We start from the raw sequence: 18,286 nt of genomic DNA, 5'->3' as shown, positions 1-18,286 counted from the left end.
ATCCCTGCCTTTGGTCAAATTTTTTCCTCCCCACTGTTGCAGAGCATGCTATGCTCTGTCCAGCTGCCTCCACCCCAGAGGTGGCTGCATTTCAAGGATGCTGCACAGGATGTGGTGCAAGATGCCTTAAAACCTTTTCGGGTGAAATGGATTACAGAACTAATACAGCCCACATTTCTTCTCTTTCATACACCTACACATACTCCTTCCCCGCCCGCCGCAACACCACAGACCCCAAAACAGCAGAGCCATTCTTCTCTCCAAACAGCAGTGTCACTAGTCCATTTTATTTGGAAAAAAAATCCGTTACAGAATATTTCTTGGGAATTTTGTTTCAAACTTTTCACAACTAGAATTGTTTTCCTTGTCTCGAGAGGTACATCTTTTCCCAATGTTATTTCAAAGTAAAAATAGAAAATTAAATAAACCTCCAGCAAGTCTTAGTGGTTTATCAATCGGTATTGTGAATGAGAAAGATTAGCCCTGCCCTTCCTTTACCAAAGGCAATAGACAGTGTATTGCTTATAAATGCTAAAATGTTCCTCTTCAGGAACAAGGCATCTTTATTTTCCCTTAAGCTCATGGTTAACATTTGGGAGCAGCCTATAACTAAGCCAACCTGCGATTTCAAAGTCTTGGACAGGCACGTCTCGCTGCCACTTCAGTGTGTAATGGCAGCTACCCTGCATCCATTCAGAATATAGCCCACGGTATCTCTATTACTACCCAATCCCCTACAAGAGCTGAACACAGTTTAGAAATGGGAGCAGTTTGTAGACAGATGGAAAAATCTTGTTTATTTCCTTTTACTGACGTAAACTTTGGTAGCATTTGCAAGGTTCTTTTTTTCTTGTTTAAATTTTCAAACTCAAATACTGCCAAGGAAGCAGTTGACCTGCAGAAAAGCACAGGTGCGCTCATCAGAAAGGGTATTGTTTAACAGGCAGGAGGCCTTCCAAGCCAGCTACAGTAAGTGCTTAGACAGAGACCTGGCTGGATAACAAAACCCCCACTCAGATCCGTACAATTCAACCGGACAGCTTTAAAAAAAGACGTACTATAGAAAAGAGATTCCCAGCAGTGAAGTCTAGCCCAGGTCTGCTCACTTCTGCAGCGTTTCCCAAATTCTTTCATGGCACAGAAGGGCGTGTGGGAAGGAGAGGGGCATTCTTCTGAAAAAGCTGACTGTATACAACATAAGCAGTGGCAGCTGTTTTGGTGTATGGGGGAAAAAAAAAAAGAATGCTGAACTGCCCCGTGACGTTGGGAAGTTAAAAAACGCTGGCAAGGTACTGAACTGAAGCTGGTGGGTGCTCCAGATGCCTCTTGCCCTTAGGAGGAGTTTTGCAAGGGATTAGTGGGGAAGAATGGCTTGAATTGAGTGCTTCCTTCCTTACGTTATGACAGTCTCAATTAAAAACAAGCTTATCATACCTGTGTATTAAAAACAGAGCTTAGACAGAAACCAATGCAAGCCAACACTCAACAGGCTGAACGGTCTACAGTCTCGGGGGGGGGGGGGGGCGACGCGACATAAAATTAGATACGACTTTCCCAATTTTAAATATACAGGCTAAAAAAAGTGAAAAATTCCACACCAAGGTAACAGTTTTAAGTAGAAGAGAAATGTCCTTGCGGGCAGGGGGAGTGCTGGGAAGCAGAGGTGTTATACCATGCCTGCGTACCGGCTCCCTAAGCACATGGCACTTCTCAGGCTTAAATCGGTTGGTTGCCAGATGTAACTGAAGATTTCCCCCCCCCACACCAAGAGGGCTCACAAAATCTTTAAAGGGAGAAATGAAGGAAGGGAGGAGGAAGAGAAAAGAAGAGCTGTCTAACTCCCCCTCTCTCAGAACAGTGTAGTCACTCACCTCTTTAACAAGCACGAGTGGTATCAAAGGTTAGAAAGAGTGGGGGATAGACTAGTTTTTACTCCTGGTTTTATTATTTTTGTTTGTTTGAAAGCAGTCTGAAGTTGCTGAGTGAATCCTCCCTCAGAGCAGAGTCAATCGGAGCTGGCTGTTGTCAGTGGGAAGTCCAGGCTGTCTGTCATTGGGGGTGTAAAGAGACAGACAGCACTAGATTTTTATTTCTCGTTTTTGGGGGGGGACGTGCGAGAGACTCGGGTGCTACATGAGGGGAGCTGGGGCCGTTCAATCGCCGGCTTCGTTCTCTTCTGCTGTTTCCCCCGTGGTGGCGTTCTCTGCGTTCTTAGATGCCTGTGGAAACGAACCCAAGCAGGGATAAGTGACTCTGCTTCGGGGGGAGAACCGCTAACTAATTCTGGAGAGAACCTGGAGAGACACAGGCCCATAGCACCCTGGAGTCTGCCAGCCTGCAATACTCCATTTGCTTCAGCATCACCCTTCCCTTTCGAAGGCCAGCCTCCGCCTGCCTCCCCTCCCCAACCCCACTAATTTGGTTCATCTCCTGTCGGGAGCACTGGGCGTTTCTTCCCTTCCCAGGATCTCACTAGTGTTGGTGCAAGAAGAGTTCTCTTCCCCCACCCAGAGAAGTCTCTTGAAGCTCTCCACCTTATCAGCAATACCAGCTCTCAACTGATCTAGTCCCTTTCCCTGCTGACATCTCCCGGAGTGCAGCTCTGCTTTGATACCAGGCTACAAGTCACTATTCCTCAATGACTCCACATCAAGGCTGATCAGTTTACAAGCAAGACAACAGTCTCTCCACCTTCCAGTGTTACAAACTCACTCTGGGATCTGTGAGGCGTGCTGGGTTCTCTTTGGCCTGGCCAGTGGTAAAGATTCTGCAGACCAAATTCTGCTTTCAGTTACACCTGTGCAACTCCCCTCCAGAAAAGGGGCGTTAGTTAGTCAGTCACCCCCCGGCCAGTGAAGAAAGCAGAATTTGGGATGGAGCGAATAATCCCATGATCAACACATGAGCCGAAACAGAATCCATCTCCCTCTTCCACAGCTGTAAGAGCTCTGCTAGGCTACAAGGAGTCAAAATATCTTTTTGCTAAGGCCTGAGTGGAGAGTTTGGGGTCTCCCAAGATGCAGTTAACCTGTATGTGTGTGAGATCCAGCCATTATGAAGTGACACAGCCAAATTACCTTCTTCTTCTTCTTTTTCTGGGTCTTCCGGCTGGCGGAGCTTTGTAGCAGTGCCTAGGAAGAGGAAGAGAAGGTAAGCAGCCAGGGCAGAGAGCCGTTTTCTTTGCTCTGACTGGGGAAAAAGGGAGATTCCAACATAGCAAAACAAGCCTTTGCCAGCCATAAAGGAACAGCAGCACGTCTTGGACGGCTTGGGCTGGGCAATGACACTTGATCTGCACAGCCCCTCTGAATCCCCACGGCCGTGCAGGAAAGGACGACACACCCGTGACCAAGCAGGTGCCATTTGTGGATGAGCCTGCGGGAGATCATGTTCCTGACACCACCCCGTGAAACCAGACTGCAGCTCCTCTTTGCTCTGAATTCCTCTGCCACCTTCTCACATGTGCAGAGCAGCACATCAGAACCACGCCCCCAGACAGCTCCAGCTGGCTCCGCTCAGCTTCAAAACTAGGTGCTCGGCTTTCTCATCAAACCTTCACTCTGCCTCTGCAGGAGCTTGGCCTCTCTGGGCCTCCGTCCCCGTCAGGGGATAAAAGCACAGCCCTGCCTTACTGGGGGATTCTACAGATCCAAACGACAGAGAGAGAATAAAGAACAACCCACTACTCTGGGGGGACTCATGCAATTCTATGCACATCAGGGAAGCAAACGTGTTTCCTCGGACTGACCTTCAGTTCTGCATCCTGAACCTCAAACTCGGATTTGTAGAGCTCCGGCTCGAAGGGGCCGCAGGTTATCCTCATGGGACCGTTGGGCATTAAAAGCACTGTGAATTTGAACTGGGCGACAAACTCGCCTGTAAAGCAGGAATTGCAGTTAGAGCCAACACGCTGGACTACACATTGACGGTGGGGGAACAGCGCGTAACCCAAAGTCCACCATGTTCTCCCACCGGCGCATCTGCTGGGACAATCGGTAAACTAACACTGCATCTGAAGTGAGTTGTAGCTCACAAAAGCTTATGCTCAAATAAATTTGTTAGTCTCTAAGGTGCCACAAGTCCTCCTTTTCTTACTGCATTTGTAGTGTTTCAATTACGTCCCTCCCCGCTCAGGACAGGATCATTCCTAAAGTAGGTCCTCCAGGCTAACCTTTAAGTAAACCAAACTGACAGCGCTTCCATCACCACACCGGGGAGATTATCCCCCATTGTCCAAAAGATCTCACCACCAGAATTATTCTTACGCAAGACCTGGCAACCAAGGGGTTAAGAGCTACTTAGTGAAGAAATCTCCTGTTTTATTGGGAGCACGTGTCTGCACAGCACCACCCTGCGGGGACATGGCTACAGAGGGAACCTGTCTGATCAGAGCCCTTGAGGGGACCAGAAGTTGCTCTTCCAGCCATTTTGCTCTCCTGCAAGCCCCCCACACTAACGGACTCACCTTCCTTTTCATAGAGGACATTGAAAGGCTGGAGCAGCTCGTGTTTGGCGCATTCCACCACCCCCATCCTGGCCTTCTTCTCATCCTCAAATGCCCTGCAAGAAAGGGAGAGAGAAACAGACCTGAGCTTCTGCCTCTCTCGCTGCTCTAAGGATTGCACAACGGACTACTGTTTTCACCAGAGAAGGGGGAAGCCCTGTGAGCCAAGCTACAGACCCAACCACGCTGCCTAACTTCCCGCTGGGGTTTGGCTGGAGATGTTACTTGGCCCCTCCCCACCTAGAGGCCAGCCCTGCTGCGGTGTGTTGCTGGTAGCAGGTGCATGGATGAAAGCTCAGGAAGGTAATGGAGCTAAGTGAACGCAGAATTCCAGAAAAAGCCCACCGATCTGAGGCACAAATGGAGCATTAACCTGGGAAGTAATTTCTTTTTCCTAAAGCGCACATCAGTCAAAAAAAGGGGGCATCCTGACATCCTGCATCCTGACACAGCTTTGACTCCACTCTGTGGATACGACAGGACTGTATTTCAGCTGCAACCCCCCACAAGGAACAGGAAGGTCTCAAATCCTCACAGACCCCAGAGGGGTCTGAATCTCCTGGTCGGGGTAAAATGTCAAAGTCAATCACATCCCCTCCCTATGGCTTGTCCAGCCGCAGCAAACCCTGCCATAACAGCACCCTCTGTGGCAGAGCAGCTGTCAAACCGATTTTGCTGTCAATAACCAGGTGAGGGCTCTTGCAAGGCCCCTATTCTGGGCAGATGGGGAGGCCATGAAAGGAAGAAGAGAGAATACCTGAGAGTAAATGGCATAGTGTCAAAGCGCCTCTCCACCTCGCTGAAAAAGGCACGGGAGGTTTTCATTTTCAAGCCATACTGCTTGGAGGGGTCCCTTTTGTAAATGGTAGTTCTCTGGCCAGCATCCTTCGCCTAAAAACACAAACGAGACAAACACAACCAACAGACAGTTGGACTGAGTGCATGCTGGGGCTTCGGTACTCCACAGGGCTTCACACACACACACTCCCAGCTCTCCCCGAGGGGTCTCCATTTTACACACAGGGCAATGGAGACCCAAGGAGGTGAAGTAATTGGATCAGCTGTGGAACTCTTGCTGAGAGTCTGGCTCCCAATGCCACGTTCAGATCAAGGGACCATTCTGAAGTCCCCACGGGCATAAAGTGACAGCGTGCTGAAGGACACTCACCTTCCCTTCCCCAGTGCTGACAAGCACGTCAATGGCGTAAACTTCATGGACCTCAAACTCGGCTTTTTCATGGTCCTTCCTAGGCGGGAGAGGTTTGGCGAGTGAGCAAAGTGAGACATCTCTACAAGGGAAAACCTCCTTCGCTCTAATAATATTGCAGTACAGAGCTGGGGGCAGGGGGAGGGCCGCGTACAGAGTGCCACAAGCACACGTGATGCTTTACACACCAATTAGAGGAGCGTAATCAAACCGACATACAGGAGATAGAGGTAAGGCTCCATGGAGGTGCTCTGCTGTGGTTCTAGAGACCTGACAGACAGCCATCGTTCAGGGAATCCTTCGCTGCCCCGGCCACCAGCACCATCTTCAATCATTAAGATGGAAGGGACTTTAAGAAACTTTTTTTTAATCACTTATGTTGTTTACTCTCTGCACTTGGCTCAGCCTAGATCACAGATGGGTCACTTTCACTTCCAGTATGTCTTGCATTAGCTCAATGCTGGAGAGTCTGGACTCCAGCTTACAGATTGATTTTAATTGAAGATATTTAAAACAAATGTCACAGAAACTTTTCTAGTAAAATTTATTCTGTTATTTGTATGGTAGCACCTAGGAGCCCCAAGCATGAACCAGGGCCTATTGTGCCAGGCGCTGTACAAACCCAGAACACGAAGATGGTCCTTCCAAGGTAAGTAGTAGATTCTAGATTTTAAAAAGCCAAAAATCCTCAATGTTGGGTCTAAACAACCAGAACCTATCCCTGAAGGAAAGGGGGGAGCTGGTGGAAGGAAATGGGATATCTAGGTCCAAGATGTGACTGAAAATGGCAGCCTATGGGAACTAATTTGATTGGTCTCAATCTAGTTCCTGGTGAACTTGTGTCCACACCATTAAAGCAATCCACTGTCACAACTGGGAATGGTTGGCGATTTTGCTGGCAGTCGCAGAGGCCAAGGACTGACTTAGTGATGGGGACACTTTCTAGAGAGACCAGCTGACTGCACAGATGCCAGCAAAAGGTTTAGGGGGTAACAACCTTCAGTCACTACCTCCCATCCCAAGCTGCCAAGGCAGAGCATCATAAATTACCTTAATGTAAGAAAAAATGGAAGACTCTGGGCTAACGAACACCCATTATCCCACCCAGCCAGGTACCACAAGACGGGAACTAGAAAAGAGAGGTGATTCTCACTGCAGATCTGGTCTCTCACCCTCTCGCAATACTACTGATAGAAGTGACAATCCCAGAGAGGAGACTTACTTTTGCTGGTCTGTAGGGTTTTGGATGATAGTTTTCTCTCCATCAATCACGTGCTGTTTCAGCTGGTGTGACAGCATCCCTGCCAAGTTAAGAGAATCCATCAGCACCTCAGAGCTGCAAACCAGCTACAGAGTGATTTGCATTGTTAACGCTCCAAGAACATGCCCTTAAGCTTTCTGCTAGAGGGAGAATAGCAAAACTAAAATTTGAGACAGTTTGCCCTTCTACCACCCCCTCCGTCCAGGGATCTCAAACGGCTTCATTCATTAAGTTTCACAACTATTCTGTGACATAAAGCAAAGGTCCCCACTTTAGAGGGGTAATTCCATGTCCTAGGCACAGCCACAGATAGATTCCTTTGTACCACTTCCAACTCCCAGCACAACAGTCTAACCATCAGATCACATCGGCTCAGCGGTGACTCCAGGAGGACATGGTCTAAGCCCCCCCCAAAATCAAGCATCATGTGTTTTAAACAAGCTGACATTCTTCTTTGCAGTCTCTGTAGCCTGGGACAGCAGCTACTGGGAGAATCAGCAGTTGCATGGGAATTACCAGCATCCAATGTCTCTGAACGACACATTCTTGAGTGTATCCAGGGTTGCATGGAGGCAGAAATGTTTTTGCCAATGTTTAGATTACTTATGTCCCCCCTGCACAGTCTAGCTAATGGGGCATTCAGCAAATACTTTTGGGCTCAACTCAGTCTCCCTGTCTGCTTTGCAGTACATGTTAGAATTCAGATTCATCAAGAAAAGCCAAAAGGCCGTTCCTAATCTGCTTCCCAAATCATCAGCCACAACACGGAAACTAACATGTCTCCATTTTGGAAGGACTGCGGCCAGTAATGGCAAAGAGATCAGAGCCGAGGCAGAAAACGGCTCCATTTGTTTTCATAAACTGGGTCTAATGCTGCTACTGCCAGTGACCGCATAAATACGGCACCCGACTGTTTCCAAAACAGTGGCTGCTTGACCTCCCTTGACAGCGTGAGCAGCCGCCTCCTCGCTGCAGCCGAGGTGATGTTTTTCTCCCAGAGCGCGGAGCAAAGCATTGGCGAGACCTACACAACATCCCACGCAACAAACAGCCCAGTCCTGGAACTGCAGCTCTCTGCAGCGAGCTGAGAAAACAAGCCTGCTACAGTATGTCCTGGGATTTAACTGATTAGTGGCGACGTGATTTGTTGCTGAAGTAACTGACAGTCACATCACTCCGCAAGCAAACAAACAGGATAACAGAACCTGTCCAGACATTTGTGTTTATAATTTTGATAGATAATTTCCATGTTTATATTTAAGCATTTACTTTCAATTTGTATCCATTTAAATGTTCACAGCTGCAGGAATTTATGGGGAGGTCAAACAATTATTTAATGATGGTAAAAAAAATCAAAGCTTATTAACCACTAAAACACATAATTTGTCAACATCACATGTCGAAACACACAAAGTAACTGTTCTTAAATCAAACTTTAAGTCAGAGATTCCCAAAGTGTGGGACATGGGGGGGAGGGCCCAGAAGGGCCCAGACCAGCCCCCATGGGGGTTGGAGGGGAGCCCCCCCAGCCCTGCTCCCATCACCGCCCCCCCACGTCCCTGGCCCCATGCCAGCCCCATCCGTTAGCTGCAGTCCTGCTCCAGACCACGCCCCCACCTGTGGCCCCCTAATCCCTGTCCACACACCCCAGATGCTCCAGGGGGGACACGGACAGGGGTAAGGGGATGGAGGACCCTCAAAGGTTTGGGGACCATTGCTCTAAGTTGTCAAGCAGCCCTTTCCTTTCTTACTTTGCTGATCTGTACATTTCAGTGACCCACCAATGACTGTTTTTTCGTTGGTTTGTCTGAATACAGTGAAACTGATGTTTACTGATGGGAATCTAACCCCTCCAAAGCTGAACCTAACTGAGAACTGTGAGCTCAGCTCCCAGACACCTGTTCAAACATTATGATCTGATTTGTCTAAGATGCTGCCAAGGGCAACTTCCTACTCTCCGATTCAGAATGGTATTACTGAGAAAACGCCAACCAGTTAACGATCGACAGGAGCCGCACACACACACTGCCTTATAGCATCATTCAGCAAAGGATCCCCAAGCAACTTAAACACATTCCCTCACCTACACAGTTAAACATCCACATTGTACCAACGGGCAAACTGGAGGCACAGAGGTTAAATGATTTCCGCCCAGTCTCACAGGGAGCCTGCAGAAAGCTTGGGGGAGAGTGCACCAGAGCCCTAATCCGCGACAGACATGGAGCCCTACTCAGAACCGTCAAAAGCTTCCCAAGGTTTTGAATTGAGTAGGCCAGGGCTCCCTGGATAGGATTAGTGCACCTTTACTTCTCCTCTGGCTGTCACTTGCTCTGAACTCAGCAAGACCTCACCTTCGATCGGCGTGCAGTTAAACGAGTGCGCTATTTTGTTCCAGGCATCTGTCACTTGTGTGTTCTGTGGGAGTAAAAAGACAGGAGAACAAGTCAAGATTTTAAAATTCAAGCCACAGACACACCAGGGATTTCATCTGTGTTCTGCAATGAAACCAGTGCATTTTCTAACTTAACAGCTCCTGTAACATCCCCTAACATTTAGGGAGCTGAAACAATCACAGGTTTTGTGTTGTTTTATACCCGCAAAAATGACAAGGTAACAGCAAAAATACAAATCCAGAAGAAAAAAAGGTGTGTTTTGTGCTATGGCAGTGGTCCAAAGTCCCCATGGTGCTAGGCACTGTACACACACATTGTAGGAGACAGGTCCTAATCTGCAATGCGGATACCACTAGGATAAACCAAGCGTGGAAGAAAGGACTGGAGCATTATCCCGATTTACAGACAAGGAGCTAAAGCCCAGCAAGATTAATTCACAGGCCACAGGTCACATAGTAAGTCGATATGGTCGGGGGCTGGTAACATGGATGAAAGGAGAATGTCAACAGTATTTGAGAAGTGCGAACACCAAGGACAGAAGTGTGGTTTAGGGCCCCAAGGGGGATGGTTAAGAGGAATGGCAAGAAATCAAGAGAGAGAAATTTAAGCCAATTATCAGGAAACATTCCCGAACAGTGAGCTCTATTGGAATGTGACAGTCTCCCAAGGAAATTGGTGCAAACCCCATAAATCTTATCCATTTAAATAAGCCCTTTGGCTTATCCAAGGTATCTGCAAAACCCTCCAAGATGCAGGTCACAGACACAAGCCAGCAAGCGTGACAGGTTCACTCCCTTTGGCTCTCTTGCTCACCACACCTCAAAACTGAAAAGCAAGCCACCAACCCTGTGAAACAAGGTTCATCTGACCATGTGGTCTGCTGCCAGTGACTCGTAACCCTTAAAATGGCTAAGGGTGCTCAGCTGTCTTCAGGGAGGGACCCACAGGCAGTAGTACCAAGCTCTTGTGTAACGATGGCTTCTTCCCAAGGAGAGCTCAAATCCTGCTGGACAGTTAATGCTGTACACAGCATTAAAGCCACAACACTCCACGCCACATAGCTCGTGCTCACCCCAGAATGTGGCTCAGCTGTCTATGGCCAGCTGGCTGTAGTTCCCCACACAGTTGATCCACCCCTTCCAGAGAAGGTCACAGCTTTCTATTTCTACATGTACAGGGCCACAGAGCAAGGGGAGGGCGTGCGTGTGCATTCCTGACCCTCTAGATACAGCTGGGCAGCGCCAAACCATTCTCACCTGGTTTCCGGGTTTTACCAAGCGCAGGGCAGCTTCAGCACAGAGGTGAGCCGCCTTGACAACATCAGCTTTACGACCCGTCACCGGGGTTTCCTGGAAAAAGTTGTCTGTTTTTGAAACATGTCTTTTCCCCCCTCTCTAGGATGAATTCTGTGCTAGTGGGAGCTCCTATCCTGACCTCACACTGAAATCCTCCATCTGTAGTATGGCAGGACGCCCTTCCCTCCCTCCCACCCACTTTGCTAACCAATCTCAGGCTAAGCATGGAAGGGACCCTGAGGAGAGGAGAGTTCAAACTTCCCAGCCTATTCAGCCATCTCCACTCTGTCAAAGGGGCTAGCTACTGCCAGCTGCAGCTGAAATTCATTGAAAAACTGAAATGTAAATGCCAGAGGTACAGGCAGGAGCGCTGTATAACGTGTCTGCCATTGCTTGAGACCCCAGAACCACACAGGACAAAGCCCTGGAGATCGTCCTTTAGCAGGCAAAAGCGGATCTAAGGGCTCTTTCTTTTCTTTCTATTATCTAGCCCTAGTATCAATCAACATGTTCATGAGAGAACTGCTGCCCCCAGGAGCTTGTCTATGATTCACTAACATCCTCCTCCGGGAGCTACAGGTAGAAACGCGAGTTTAAAGTTTGTTTACATGACAAGTTTATTCAAATTTTACAAATATATTTTCCCCTAGGTGGCAAGTCCCCTGAATGCTATTTGCGTACGTGACTTCCCTACGCCGCAACAGATGGACTGTGCCATCAACCACCCACGTCCTGCAAGCATCTCCACCAGCACACACCAGGCCTGTACATGTCACGCTGCCCCTGAGTGAATACAGCCACCTGCAAGCCAGTGAACTGCAAGTTCAGGCAGGAGAAGTGTGTAGTAGGGACTGGGTCTGGAGGCCATCTGACTTGCTGTCCAAATCACCTGAGCTCAGAGCTGCAAAGGTGAACACAGCAGCCTCCTGTGGTGGCAGAAGGAACAGGATTCTCAACCTTAGCCAGCTGGGTGCAGCAAGTCCAGTTTGACAGATCTGCTCCATGAACCCAGGACACTGTCCCCTCAGACTTTCCCCCCAGATCAGCCGGTAAGTGCAGGTCACCTGCAGCAGCTCAGCGAACATTTGATTTGTTTCACATGTGCTGTGTTTGATCTACTTTAACGTTCAAACAGTTCAGCGTTCCGGCTTTTAGAAGGTGAATACTGATTGATTGGTTTTCACACTGCTTCTGTTAATGTTCTCCAAACTCATTGATGCACAGACTTCTGCTCTGCTGCCAACGTCAGGTGCTCTCTCTGCAACCAGGGGCACTCAAGCGTGGGCTTTTATATCCTGCTTTTGCTGACCCTCGCCTGATCTGAAAGTAGCATGGGAGAGATCTCCACTCAAGCCACAGGCAAGAAACATACCTTTGCTGCATCGATGATAAAACTGTGTGCTACATTTGCTATGAAGCCATCCACATGGACGCCCAGGTCACTAACACAAAGAGGAAAAACAGGATTAGTTGCAGGCAGGGCCTCACAGCTCAGGAAACTTCTTTATGACTTCTAAACACATTAGAGGAGCAGGGTATGTTTCAAATGCATCACTTGCCAGGCCAATACTTCCTAGAGTTAGGCAGTTTGTAAACACACTTAACAGATCAAGCAGCAGTAAACAGCAGAAGCCAGAAGCCAACATTTAACTCACAATAACATAGCTCAGACACTTACATCTTGACCAAATCTCCGTCTTTGAGGATATAATCCTGGTCACTCTTCAAGGGGGAGAAGTGACAGACACAGTTATTTACCGATATACTCGTCGGGAAGGCAATACCTATGAACAAAAGGAATAGTGGTGAGATCGCACCTGCGTGCACTTCAGAGATACTGACCCTGCTGCCAATGCACTACATACAGGACTCCATGCAGCCAGCACCCCATGGTCCATCTCACAGAGCAGCAAACAAGCGATCTGCACTTGGGTCCAAGTGCACACGTGATTCAAAGCCTCGACCTGCTGTGCACATATGCAGGATACAACCAGGAGTCTAGTGTTAGTCTCTTCCGACGCACCGGAGAATAAAGCGGTATAATACCAGAGCTGCGCTAGCTCATGCTGCGACCTCGGCAGCTCGCTCAAGCTAAGCCGGGCCTGTCAGTGCCCAAAGAGAGATCGCCACGGAACGAGGAATTCCCCCAGACATCAACACATTACACTTGAGCGTCAGTTCTAGGGATCACAGTGCTCCTGGAGGTGCCATCTTTCAGATTAGATGCAAAAGCACTGTCTTGATCACCTGTAGTCATTAAAGATCCAACTCAACTAATTATATTTGGAGTAACTAGAACCCCCCCTTCAGCTTCCATGGGCTACAGTATTTGGTTTTACCTCCTGTCCTAAACTCATCAACAGCGCACACCAATAGCCCAGAGGTGACAGACATTTGTGTGATTCGTTTAGTATGCATATACGCTAAACTCTCTGAGATCTTTCAGGAAGAATGTCAATGTGGAAAATCAACATTTGATTACTATAAACTCAGGCATCTGCCTTGAACTTGGGTAAAACAAGTCAGCTCTAGAAGAGAACCAGTCTCTTGATCATTTGTTTTTAACTGTCCCTATTGCTGTTTTAATTGTCTACGTTGTATGTGATATGGGAGATACGGATGTAGTACATTAAAACAAACAGAGTGCTTTCATCAAGAACAGAACTCCGCTCGTTTGGAGCGTGTGAGACTGAAGCAAAGCTAAACAGGTCAGCAACTCTTATGACATACAAGTGAGGAGACAGCTAATCAATTGAGACCACAAGGCAATATGGTTTGAGGGTCGGAGCACAAGTAAGGAAGTCATGAATTTCAAAATTTTTATCTCAGCTCTGGCTGTGACTTGCTGTCTCCTATTCGGGGAAAATCAAAGCCTCTAGGGTGTCTGTCTCCTCAGCTGAGCACCTGTCCGTGGAGGAGGACTGATGAATGGCGTACAGTGCTTTTGAAATGCAAAGCACTGAAGTACCGACATAGATCAGTTGAGGTTTGGCACGGATTTTTTTAAAGCATTGCTCTGGGCACAGCCTTTTGGCCAAAACACAGAACAAACGTTTGCTGCGTCTCTCAGCGTCAGACCAACTGCAGCCCAGACAGACAAACATGGAAGAACTGCGTTTAAAGCAATCATCTTTCTCTCAAGAGACAGAGACCTCAAATATCCAGGGCCAGGAACCAGGACGCTCACCATGGCTCTTTATGTAGCCATGGAAATCTTGTGAAAATTACAGACCAGCAAGTATGGTGGGTCTTATTAGAGACAAGGCATTTGTCTCCAAAACAAAACTAGTTTGTCTCAGTGGGCATGGCCAATTCAAGTGTGAAACTCAAACTAACCAGTGCTGTGTGGAAGCTGCTGTAGATTGCTCCTTAGAAGAAAATGTGGGGTGAGGGTTTTTTGGGCGACAGTGATAAGCATGAAGCCTGGAATCCAGCATTCAGAAAGTAATCTTCATTATGGATTTCAGTAGTTTCACTGTATGGTGTGATGTAAACAAACAGAAAAGAAAAGAGCCCTGCATTGAAAAAGGAACCCTTGAAACTGTACTTTACCTTTTTTCATTTCTTTCTCCTTCTTGAAGATTTTGCCAGTCTCTTCCATGATCATGGCATCCCCTTTCTCACACAGGCTGAGAACAGACCCTCCAGATTTAGCTGCTTCAACCACTGCGCGCAGGACCCCTGGGTTCAAACACACAGTGTTGTTGAATCTGAAATGGATGCGTTAACTAAAAAACAGCCAACAACTTTAAAAAAAAGAGACCCTTCATAGATGACAGTGCTGCAGGAAGGTTTAAAATTGGTGGCTCAACTTTTCATCCCAATGAGTACACCAAACATGCACAAATTTGATTTTTTTAAAATTATTTTTTACGACTGGCATCCATAGACACTGACTCAGGAAGTCCAGCAAGCACTACCGTGCTCTGATTGCAAGAGCATGTGAACTTTCACAGCGACTTGCACACCTGAAGTGTTGAACTCTAGATGTCCTTGAAATGTCAAACACCTGTCCACTCCCACCTACACACACACAGCAAGGTCTGTTTAATAAAGGAGTCAAGTGGAAGCATTCCCACATTCCTTCCCTTCAGAAGTCAGGGCTTTAGAAACAGGTTCAAAAATGACCCAGGAGACAGTGTGTGTCACACATCAAAGGAACAAGGGCTGCTATTGTGGGTTTCAAGGACTATTATATATAGTTTCTCATTGGGACAGGTCACTTGGCACCAGAGTTGGCAACAGCACAGAACAAGTGCAGCTTTGCTACCTATGTTAGCCTTAACACCGTGCAGCCACCTTTCCTGCAGTTGCACATGGAAACGTTTCCAAACTAACCCTTTGCTTCCTTTCATTCTTCCTAACTTCATAGACAACGTGCCGCACCAGATGTTACAGAACACTATATTCCCAAGTTACAAAACACTGCATGGATTTTGTTTTGGAGGTATTATAGTTTTGCTTTTCGATCGCTTCAAAGGGCTTTATCAGGATGCTCAGATCCCATCACAGAATACAAGGTAAATTTCTCTCTTTTATAAATGGCTAGAAAATATTCAAAGCGTGGGGCTGTTGCTGAAGTACTCCAGCGTCACATCTGTGAACAAATCTTGATTGCCTTACTCACAAGAGTAGTCCCAGGGAAGTCTCTGGGATTATGTGAGAGTGAACAGCAAACAGGTTTGCGCATTAGCCAATAGTCAGTATGTACAGGCACTGGGAGCCAGGGCTTTCCTTCTGCTTCCAGATCTACCACTGGCTCTATGCCATTACTTCACCTCTGGGCTTCATTTCCCCCCTCCTCTGACAAAGTGGATAATTCTTATCTATTTCACAAGGGAGCCGTGAAGCTTACAATTTTGTAAAGTGCTTTTAGATCTCTGGATAAAAGGCATTTGCTCAGAAATATCTTCCCCAATTTCTTCTATGTGGGGGAAGAGCCTACTTAATTTTTTTTAACTTAATTCATCGTTTCCTCATACAATCACCTTCCCATGTACTACATAAAAACTGTAAATTTGGAAGTGGTTTTTTTAAGTATATCTAAAAACCATCACAAAAACAGCATTTTCTGTATGCCATCATGTTGTGAAGAATGGGCAGCCTGAAAATATGAAGTGTTAAAATTCACACAGAAGCAAAACAAATGGCGATCAATATCCATTAGGGACTGGGAAAGTTACAAAACAGTTTAATAGCACTGGCCAAGGAACATCTATTAACTGTACTTTGTACTTATACAGGGCCTCATTCCATGAATTAAAAGCACTTTACATCATTAAGTACATGTACTATGTTGTCAAGAAATTAAGAGAAAATCAGGAAAATTTAAAACCTTGTCACTATTCTGGATTTTGAATGTTTTACAACCATGATGTACAGAAAAGTACTGTGACCATTTTACTTTCCCATGAGGAGTGTCCCCTACATGCCATTAAACTGATCTGAACAGATTAAAAGAATTTAGTAAATCTAATGTTAAAAAAATTATATAATACACAGGTTGGGAAAAGAGTGTCTGTACATCTGTGTATAGTGCTTAGATTATCCACAAATACAAAGTTTCTTTTTAAAAGTCATATGCTCCATAGAGTCCACAATCAGCAATAACCCAAATTTAGATGAATAGATTTAACAATAGTTTAGATAGCAGAATCCGAATACTCAGGTAACATCACTCATGAAAAGTTGCACAGAGATTTGGTTGTGGAAAGCAAAATATATCAATGAGTGGAGGTTGTCCCTCAGTAATTGAGAATTAGGTAGGTTGTCCATTTAGAAAACACAATCCATGAGCCAAGTATGTCAGTTTGCACTACAAACTGTCTAGATCTTGGAGTTAAATAAATCCAGCTTGCGGATACACGTTCACACATGGCTGGTAAGACTCATGTTTGCAACCCCCCACCCAATCTACTAATAATGAGCCCGCTCCCCATGCCGCCACAGCCTTCCTTCAGCAGGATCCGTCTTTAAAAGGGAGTTTATTAAATGCAGCGATTGCTAAGGGCATCAAGGAAGCGCTGAAAGGCCGGTGGATCCCGACTCCAAACCAGTCCGGCCAGACTGTTCAGCGGCTGTCACTGTTCTCCGGAGTTACCAGTTGCCACCATGAATGATGAAGCAAAAAATAATAATAATAAAAATAAAAATAAAGAGGAAGCGGAGCTGGGGGCCGAAGCCGAGCGCGAAGCAGGGACCCTGCGGGGCGCTGGGTCTCGGGTCCCGGCTGCGCCCCGCAGCCAGGCTCGGCTCGGGCCTGGGAGACGCCGGCGGGACTCTGCCCCGGGGGTCCCGCCCCAGCCCCGCCGGGGGCCCGGGAACAAAAGCCCGGGCGGCGGGACGCGGGCGGCGGGAGCCGCACATGGCAAGGGGCGGAGGCGCCGCCGGGCCATGTGGCGGCACTTCCCGGCCGGGGCAGGGCGCTCGCGGCCCCGGGAAAGCCCGGCTGCCCCCCCCCCGGGCCCCTGGCTGTCCAAGGCGGGGGGGGGGGCTAGGAACCCCCCCGCCACTCCAGCCTGGGGGGGGCGCGGCCGGGCCATGTGCTAGGGGCGCTCCGAGGTGCGGGGGAAGGAACTGGGCCCTCCCCGGCCTAAACTGGGGGCGGGGGGGGCTCTGCCACCGGGCCCCCCCGGCCACTCGTGGGGGGGTCAGGGCATGGCCCTGGGGGGGAGGGGGCGCTGCCTTTCCCCCATTAGCGGGGGGGTCCCGCAGGGCACCCCGGGGGTCCCAGCCCCCCCCCGGCGCTGCCCAGAGCCGTCACGTCCCCCCCCCGCCCCGGCCTCGCGCCCCCCGGGCCCCGCACTCACGGTTGGCGATGTCCCCCCCCATCTTGTACTTGGTCACCACCAGGTCCTCGGCGATGGTCAGCTCGGCCGCCTCCTCCTCGCCCGACATGGTGGGCGCCGCCCGGGCCCGGCCTGGCCTCGCCCCGCGCTGGAACCGCCGCCGCCGCCGCCGCCTGAGGAGAGACCCGGCCGGAGCGAGCGAGCCGGAGAGAGCGCGGGCTCCGCGCGGGGCACGCTGGGGAGGCGAGTCCCCGCCTGCTGGGCCGCCGGACTACGACTCCCGGCAGGCGCCGCGCGAAGGGGAAGCGGCCCCGCCCTCCGCCGCGTCGAAGACCACGGCTCCCGGCGTGCAGCGCGCCCGGGGGAGCTCTCGCGAGAGTAGGGGGCAGAGTCGCGCTTTCCAAGATGGCGGGTCGCAGTGCACGCTGGGAGTTGTAGCGCGGGGGGGCTGAACTACAAGTCCCAGCGGCCTGAGGGGCCCTTAGTTAAAGAGGGTTGGGAGTGGAGGGGAAGCCCTAAGGGTGGGGGGACGCAGGGGTGCGGCCCGGGGAAGAGAGGGGGCACCCCAAAGGGGAGGGGCACCCTCAGGGAAGAGGGAGGGGAGCACGGTGGGAGGGGGAGGGGCACGGGCACCCAAAGGGGAGGGGAGCATGGAGGAGGGGCACCCCAAGGGGGAGGGGGAGAAAGGGGCACCCAAGGGGGAGGGGAGCACGGGGGGAGGGACAGAGAGGGGGCACCCCAAGGGGGAGGGGAGCACGGGGGGAGGGACAGAGAGGGGGCACCCCAAGGGGGAGGGAGGGGAACACGGGGGGAGGGGCAGCCCAAGGGGGAGGGGGAG

The 18,286-nt window shown here is 49.3% G+C and overlaps 1 protein-coding gene across 1 annotated transcript; it reads right to left on the bottom strand.

Moving 5' to 3' along the window:
* Nucleotides 1–251: 251 nt before the first annotated feature.
* PA2G4 (proliferation-associated 2G4) lies at nucleotides 252–17,686 on the bottom strand. The gene is made up of 13 exons (XM_084609846.1): nucleotides 17,470–17,686; nucleotides 14,213–14,341; nucleotides 12,339–12,444; nucleotides 12,033–12,102; nucleotides 10,622–10,714; nucleotides 9,324–9,387; nucleotides 6,934–7,012; nucleotides 5,673–5,751; nucleotides 5,262–5,395; nucleotides 4,466–4,560; nucleotides 3,749–3,876; nucleotides 3,078–3,131; nucleotides 252–2,219 (listed from the first exon to the last, which is right to left on the bottom strand). Exons 1-13 carry the CDS (start codon nucleotides 17,555–17,557, stop codon nucleotides 2,154–2,156), a joined length of 1,185 nt encoding a protein of 394 aa, XP_084465972.1. The 5' UTR covers nucleotides 17,558–17,686; the 3' UTR covers nucleotides 252–2,153.
* Nucleotides 17,687–18,286: the final 600 nt, after the last annotated feature.

The sequence above is a fragment of the Lepidochelys olivacea genome, assembly GCF_965140295.1.
Source record: "Lepidochelys olivacea isolate rLepOli2 genome assembly, chromosome: 20".
Classification (NCBI taxonomy): domain Eukaryota; kingdom Metazoa; phylum Chordata; order Testudines; family Cheloniidae; genus Lepidochelys; species Lepidochelys olivacea.
The sequence above is the reverse complement of the archived record's forward strand: the minus strand, read 5'-3'. Positions and strand labels throughout refer to the sequence as shown.

Bases quoted from the DNA above. Each gene is read 5' to 3' on its own strand.
- PA2G4 (XM_084609846.1), bottom strand. From the start codon at position 17,557: ATGTCGGGCGAGGAGGAGGCGGCCGAGCTGACCATCGCCGAGGACCTG. The intron at 10,715-12,032 runs GTATGTTTCTTG...AACTTTTTCCAG, and splicing joins TTATCATCGATGCAGCAAAG to GAAACCCCGGTGACGGGTCG. The intron at 5,752-6,933 runs GTAAGTCTCCTC...TCTCCCGCCTAG, and splicing joins AACCCTACAGACCAGCAAAA to GAAGGACCATGAAAAAGCCG.